General features: G+C 33.8%; 1 protein-coding gene across 2 annotated transcripts in view; it reads right to left on the reverse strand.

The window, feature by feature from the left end:
• FAF1 (Fas associated factor 1) overlaps positions 1-7,492 on the reverse strand; it is a 377,081-nt gene that overhangs the window by 277,285 nt on the left and 92,304 nt on the right. For both annotated transcript variants that reach the window (XM_011367679.2, XM_023535057.1), the window contains exon 3: positions 1,195-1,241. In XM_011367679.2, coding sequence (XP_011365981.1) covers positions 1,195-1,241 — 47 coding nt within the window. The remainder of the gene's footprint in view (positions 1-1,194; positions 1,242-7,492) is intronic.

Below are 7,492 nucleotides of genomic sequence, written 5' to 3' on the forward strand. Positions count from 1 at the left end.
TCTAGACAAGGTTAGAATTGAACGGTTTTGAAAAAAAAAAAAAAAAAAAAAAAAAATCAAACAAAAAAATATTAGTACAGGCTCTGGAAATCTGCCACATTTACTCTGGATGAAACTCTTTCTGACAGTTTTTTTTAAAGGGATGAAGGATAAGTGTTATTTATCATTGCTTTCACCTAAAAACTATTAATCACTAAGGGTGGTACAGGTACCAAATAGAATTTTGCTTCCTTTCTAAATTTACACAGTTTCCTATTAAAGAATAGCACATTATGCTGTTCATGGTGAATTTTTTGATGTTTATGCAGCAGTACTTTTCTTCCTCTCCAAAACAACCTCATTCCTAGTCTGCTGTTTCTGTTTGCCTCATCTGCACTTAGCAGATCACGCTTCAGTGACTTAGAAATCCCAGCCACCAAAATTGAAGCCAAAGTTTGAACTGAGAGGCGGGGAAAGAAATCAAGTAATTAAACTACACTTGGAAGGAAGAATGGTTTTACCTCCTATGACTTTACAGCGTGCTCTTTTAATTCAGAACGAGAGTCTCCAATTTTAAGGAGAATAAAAGTATGAATTTATTTTTAATTTACGAAATTATTTTGTAATTATTATAGTTCTATTGGCCTTATCTTTCAATTTTACCTTCTGGCAATGACACAAAACCAGAAGAACATTACAAATATTAACATTGGATGCTTCAGGTAAAACAGTTCAATGCTCTGGGAAGTTTCATTATTAAAGTCTTTCTCAAATTGTCACAAATTATCATGTACTTAATAGAGAAATGAAAAGGGAGAAAAAAAGAATGTAGTAAAGTTGGAGGTAAAGCCTGTACAGTTAGATGCCCTGGGGCTACTGAGCTATGTCTCATTTTCTCACTACCAATGATTTAAAGGATTCAGTTCCTTTCATTTTATGAATTAGCAGATGACCTTAATAAGCTTTCTTAAAAGTAAAATAAAACCATCTTTAAAAATGGTATCACCAAGTTTGAAATACATAACATTATAAGGTTAAAATTTGGGAATTTAGGAAATGAATAGTACTAATAAAAATGTCTGAAAGAACTTTATATTAATGAACTTATATACCAAAGATCAAATGCTCTATCAAAAGTTAAACAAAAAAAAATAATAAATGTCTTTTTTTGCTTTGCTAAATTCTCATCTTACCTTTAAGTACCTTATAACATACCTTTGTAGAATGCCATTTTCCTGGGGTATTACACCATTGATAGCTGCCTGCAAACAGAAAATAGAGAAGGCCATTTAAAGAAAAAGAAAAAATGTTCAACGGTGAGCTAGGGTAGGGTGGAGAACATTATCAACAGAAACAAGTAAACTCTGAAAAAAAATTTTTAATTCTAAATGTTTACTTAATAATACAAAATATTAAATGGTTCTCTATTTCTCTATAACAAAACCGTATTTAAGAAAATTTTAAAAACACGTATTTGGCATAATAATGTCCCTAAATTTTGAGTCATAAAAAGCTTAATTCCACCATTCTAATTCAAACAAAACACTCACAAAACCAATATTTAAGGATGTCAAAACAAGTAAAATCAGTACCTTACAGAAATCTGTAAGAACAAGATATAAAATCACAAATGAAAAACTCCAATAATAATTTAAAACTTAACTCAGGAATAAAATTCATCCTTTCTAATTATAATCATTATTCTTTATAAAAAGCCCATTTAGAAGGAATACATATAGAGGCAAAAGTTCTTTGATAAACACAACACCATAATTTTTTCAGGTTACAAAAGGAAACAGGAGCATCACTAGGAAAGTTTTCTTATATGAAACATTCCTAAAATTGGTCTCTAAGCTAACCACTCACCAATTACTTAGAACACAGCACAGGTGTGACATGATATGAATTTTTTTTAAGGCTCCTAAGTAAGCAGGCTATTACTACTGGATTGTGGGCAGTTCACTGCAGGGTAATTGAGAAGATTTCTCTGGAGGAAAATAATGTCCTTTACAACTTCGTCTTTGCATCATAACAACTTATTCCCTCCCCTTCCCTCCCCACGTCCACATCAAAATAGAAAAAAAAAAAAAAAACCAAACAGCTAACACTTCAATATTTTATCAGTTGCCTGGAAATCAATTGCCAAAAAACAGTTTGTATATTTTGTGAAACATTAACTTAAACATTTGCCAGAGGTGGGTCACATTTACAAAGTTATACTGTTGAATGGAAATAAAGTAGAGTGTGAGATACTTGCTACAAATTTGAGGGTTGTAATGCTCCACTGGGAAAAAACAAAGAACTCCACGGGTTAATATAGACAGTGGATACCATAGAACCCTGACAACTCTGGAAGCTCAATAAATCCTTTGAGGCAAGCAAACACTAAAATCAGTTTCCAAAGTCACAAATTCAATGGAATCATCTCTGCCTGGTGCCAGGTCAATTATCCCTTTTCTGTTGATAGCAATAGTTCCACATACAAATACCTCCTTTGCTAAAAAAAAAAAGAAAATGGTAAGAGAATGTTCTATGGTGTTGGAAAAGAAACAGAATATCACTTTGTTTGGAAAGATTTTGTTCAAAATTTCACTAGGGAATGCCAAGGTATAATGGAAAGAACACTAAGGATTTATAAAGTCCAAAGTTTGAATCTAGGTTCTCCCATTAATTAATTATTTGATGACCTTACTATATATTCTTTATTCACTGAACCTCCTTGAGTCTCAGGTTCCTCATCTGCATAATGAACTAATATTACAACCTCAGCCAAACTGGGCCTTTTTGTTCCTCACAGGCATCAAGTTCCTAGGGCCTTTGAAGATACTATATTTATTTGCAATGCTCATTCCCCATTCTTTGGTCGTTTTTTTTTTTTTTTATGGTGACATTGGTTAACAAAATCCAATAAGTTTCAACTGTACACTTTAACAGTAAGGCATATATATGTTTATACTGTGTTGGTTAATTTTTAATCATCAGAATTGAGGTTTCTGTTAGATATACTTTTTAAAAAACTTTTTCTCTGATCAAACTCATCTAAGTAGGTTTACTCTCACATAGAACACTGTACTTTTCTTTTATATAATTGACAATTACTTATATTGTGGTTATTTGTTTTATGTCCGCCTTTCTCACTCAACTATAGGTTCCATGATGGAAGAAACGATATCAAGTATGTTCACCACCTAATCCCCATTGCCTAGCATATAAAAAGCACTCAGTGATTATTTGTTAAATGAATGATGCTAGAAAAGTACAAAGAAAAGCAACAAGACTTGAAGAAGGCTGAGAGGAAGCTTCCTGGATGAAAGTACTTCTCAACTGAGACCAAAAAATAAGTGAAAAGTGGTACTGATCTTTGAAAGACATATTTTTTTTTTTTAATTTCTGCTGGGTTAGAAATACAGATATACTTAAATCTCGCTCCTAATGATTCAATTTCAGATATCCCCTCCCTCACCCCCATATATATAGAATATATTATTTCCCTCTAAATCCTTTATTATTATTTCAGAAGTGACTTAATGTCTAAAGGCATAGATCTTTCATAAGCTCATGTTATTAAATATGCTCAAAGTAAGAACTCTCAAGCCAGAAAGCTGTCGTATCCCAGCTCCATCATTTACTAGTGTGGAATCATGAGAAAGTTACTTATTCCTGTCTCAGTTCTCTCATCAATAAAATGGGAGGTGATAATAGTACTTGTTCATTGAGTTTTTATGAAACTTGTTAACACATACTTAAATCATGTTTGCTACATAGTAAACTACTCAGGAAAAATGAGCTGCCTTTATTCTAACAACTGCCATACTGAAATTTATTCTTATTTGAAATCACAAATAGTTTTTAATCACAAACCTCTGAAGACAAAGAATGGACACTATAAAAAAATAAAAATGTTTCCACTCACAACACTTACCTACTGCAGATGACTTATTTCTGGAGATGTTTCCTCTCCTCGTTATTTAAATAATGGTCTATCACCATTAAAAATACATCATAAGTTACAGGTAAGATGATGAGATTAAAGTAGGAAAAAAGTGAGTAGTTTACCAGCCCTACGACTAACTCTAAAGTTCTTTTGGTTAACCTGGCAGTTTACTTTTGCCGTAGGAAAGAATTCCAACTGGCAATCCTAAAACATCTCCTAACGGCCAAATATTTGATTTTAACAAGTTCTAATTTGACTTTTTTTTTTTTTCAGGGAAAGAAAACAGAAAGCAGAACAATTTAAGAAATGTAATCATTCCACAATCTGTTCTTAGACAAATGCAAAAAATGTTCACTGAACCTTTCCAAGTAGTTATAACTATCAAAATAGGCCAACATGCAGAATTAAGACTGGTGCAGACCAAATTAAAGACAAAAAGAATATGAGGCGGATCCTAAGACTAATAATGGTACCTAAGAGACACACCTTTGTCAAATAAACATCTGTGAATGAAAAACCAAACAGCAAACTAGGAGAACCACATAAAAAACCTCAGTGCTACCTCAACTAGATCCTTCTAGCACTTAAAGGACATCGAGTCCAAATCCCTTAGCCTGGTAACCGAAGCTCCAACCTTCCTTTCTGGCCGTCTCTCAGATTTTGTCCTACAGGAATCTTTAGTCAAATCGTTTGACCCACTGACTTTAGAATACCTTGTACTTTCATAATTAACAAAATATTGTATTCTTCTTAAGATTAACACTGTGGAAACCAAAGCCAAATTTTCTAAACAAATTTAAAAGCTGGTAAGAAAAAAAACGCATTCAAACCTGACATATATTTTAAGAAAGTAAATTAATTTCTAGGTTCAATTTGTAAGCTAAAAACATGAAAAAAAGACAAAAACATCTCAAGTTAGCAGTTTGAAGAATTTATGGAGGTAAACATTCTACAGTATTCAAGGGAAGACTTTCTGGTGGTTCAGCAAACCCAACAAGCCATATTTGCTTTATATTACAAGCAGCCACATTAAGGAAAACTAACTTGTTACTAAAGTCCTAAATATAGTTGCTTCATTTTAAGGTTGATGAACATCTAAAATCAATTTAATTTGGGAAAGTAGGCTGCAATTATTCTATGCAAGAACTGTGCTAGGTATTGTGGATTAACACATGGCCAAGATAGCACCAAACTTTAGGAAACCAAGAGAAATAAGATAAGAATACAATATTAAGCATAATACAGAAAGTATCTATCTCAATAAATAGCAACTCCATTCTTCCAGTTGGTCTAGCCAAAAACCCTGAAGTTATCCTTGACTCCCTCTTTCTCTCACTATTCCCTCCTTCCCCATTCATTAGCAAATTCTGATTGCCGAAATGTTAAAACACATCCAAAATTTGATTACATCTCACTGCAACCACTCTGGACCAAGCCTCTATCTTGCCTCTCCTCCATTACTGCAATAGCTCCTTAACTGATTTCCTTGCTTTGCCCTTGTTCACCTTCAGTGTATTCTCATCACAGTGACCATAGTGAGGCTATTAAAATATAAGTCAATCCTCTACTCGAAATCTTCCACTGACTTTTATTCTAGGATAAAAAGGCAACATCCTTAAGATATCTTATTCCTCCCTCACTCCTGTAATCTAATTTCATCTCCTCCTCCTTTCCTGAGCAATACTTGTCTTCTTGATAATCCTGGAAAACACCAGGCCTGATTTTCCACTTAAGGTTTGTTGTGATTACTATTCCCCGTGCCTGAAATGTTCCTGCTCCTAGATACATGGCTCACTTGCTAACTCCCTTCCTCCAGGTCTTGATTCAATTGTCACCAGCCCACTTTTTCTAAAAAAAGAACTACAGACCCTGATCCAACGTACTATATATCCTTCTTCCCTATTTTCCCCCTTAGGAATTACCTATCACTTTCTGACACACTATATAATATTACTGATTTATATCACTTATTGTCTGTCTTCCCCTATGAAAGTATAAGCTCCATCATGATAGGGATTCCTCTGGTTCACTACTATATTCCCAGTACTGACACGAGAGCTTTGCACATAGTATATACTTAATAAATATTTTTAGAACTTAGCCCCAAGCTGTGAGAAAAGCACAAGGAAAACAGAGAAGCTATTTAGAAATTAATCAGTTTACTGTCCCAGCTGAACTCAGTCTTGCAGTCATCCAGCACAGGTTCCAGACATGTGAGTAACGAAACCACCTTGGACCCAGCTATTCCAGCTCCCGACCAGCTGAGTCACCCACTGGTTGGGAGCTGGAATAGCTGGGTCCAAGGTGGTTTTGTATGAATTGTCCCAGCTGAGGATCCGGACATCATGGAGCTGACATGCCATTCCCACAATGACTTTTCTGAATTTCTGATCCATGAAATCTGTGAGCATAATAAGGTGTTTGTTTTATGCTAGTAAGTTTTGGAGTAGTTTATTACACAGCAACAGCAACACTTTTTCATATCTAGGTCTCAATATCAGATCAGATTCAATTTGACAAGCACAATGCTAGGCATTTTCTGTGTGTAGTTTTGTTTAACTCTCATAACTTTGTGAAGTAATTACTATAACCTGACAACTAAAGCAGTTAATTTAGCCTATCAGCCATGATCTTACAGTACACATTAAAAATAGAGTTCTAAATCAGTTTTTTAAGTACCAAGTCTAATATCATAATGCCATAATATTCTCATATTCATCTCTAAAGCCATATTTTATCAAGCCTTTATTTAAAGCTATTTTTCATAGAGATCTGTAATAAGTATCAAGAGAGGGGTCATTTTGATAATTATGAGGCTGGGAGAGAAAGTAGGTCTAGAGTACTGAGCAACACAATGAACCAATACCCTTCATGTCCAGGGTATTCTCTTTAGCCTCCCAACCAAATATTGAGAGAAACTCATAAAAATTATAAGCCTCATTGGAGGGTGAGGCAGGGCTCCGCATTAAGCTCCCCAGGTGATTTTCAGCACACTAAAGTTTGAGAAAGACTAACCCCAAACTAATCTGACCAATACCAAGAATCAAAGATGCTCTCTTGGTTTCAAGTTTCAACAAGTATCTTCCCTGAGAAGATTTAATGACTTACCCAAGTACACAGTACTTCTTAAACAAAACAAAACAAGGCAAAACAAAACAATACCAAGTATCTTAGCTTCAAGGGTAAAATGATGGTTATTTGAGTCTCATGAATTAATAATAAAGCATATTTTTACATGGTTGGAACTATTACACCGGGTTGGGATGGAGTAAGAATGGTTTCAAAATATTTTTTAAAATAAATTCTAATCATTAAAACTCTGAAAATCAATAGATCGAGCAAAACACACTGAGCTAACAAGGCAAATTCTGTCTTTTCCCAACTAAATAATATAACACAATCATTTTCTATAAACTATAGCAAAATCACACTGTTCAACATCTGAAAACACACTGGCATACAAAACAAAGAGCTACAATTAACAATGTTGAATTTATTTAATTGAGTAGTAATAACAAAGAATTTTTCCTTTTTTGATCAATAAGAAAGCAGAGTACAATTCTTTACAGGAATGTAATA

Source organism: Pteropus vampyrus, unplaced genomic scaffold, assembly GCF_000151845.1.
Source record: "Pteropus vampyrus isolate Shadow unplaced genomic scaffold, Pvam_2.0 Scaffold135, whole genome shotgun sequence".
Taxonomy (NCBI): Eukaryota; Metazoa; Chordata; class Mammalia; order Chiroptera; family Pteropodidae; genus Pteropus; species Pteropus vampyrus.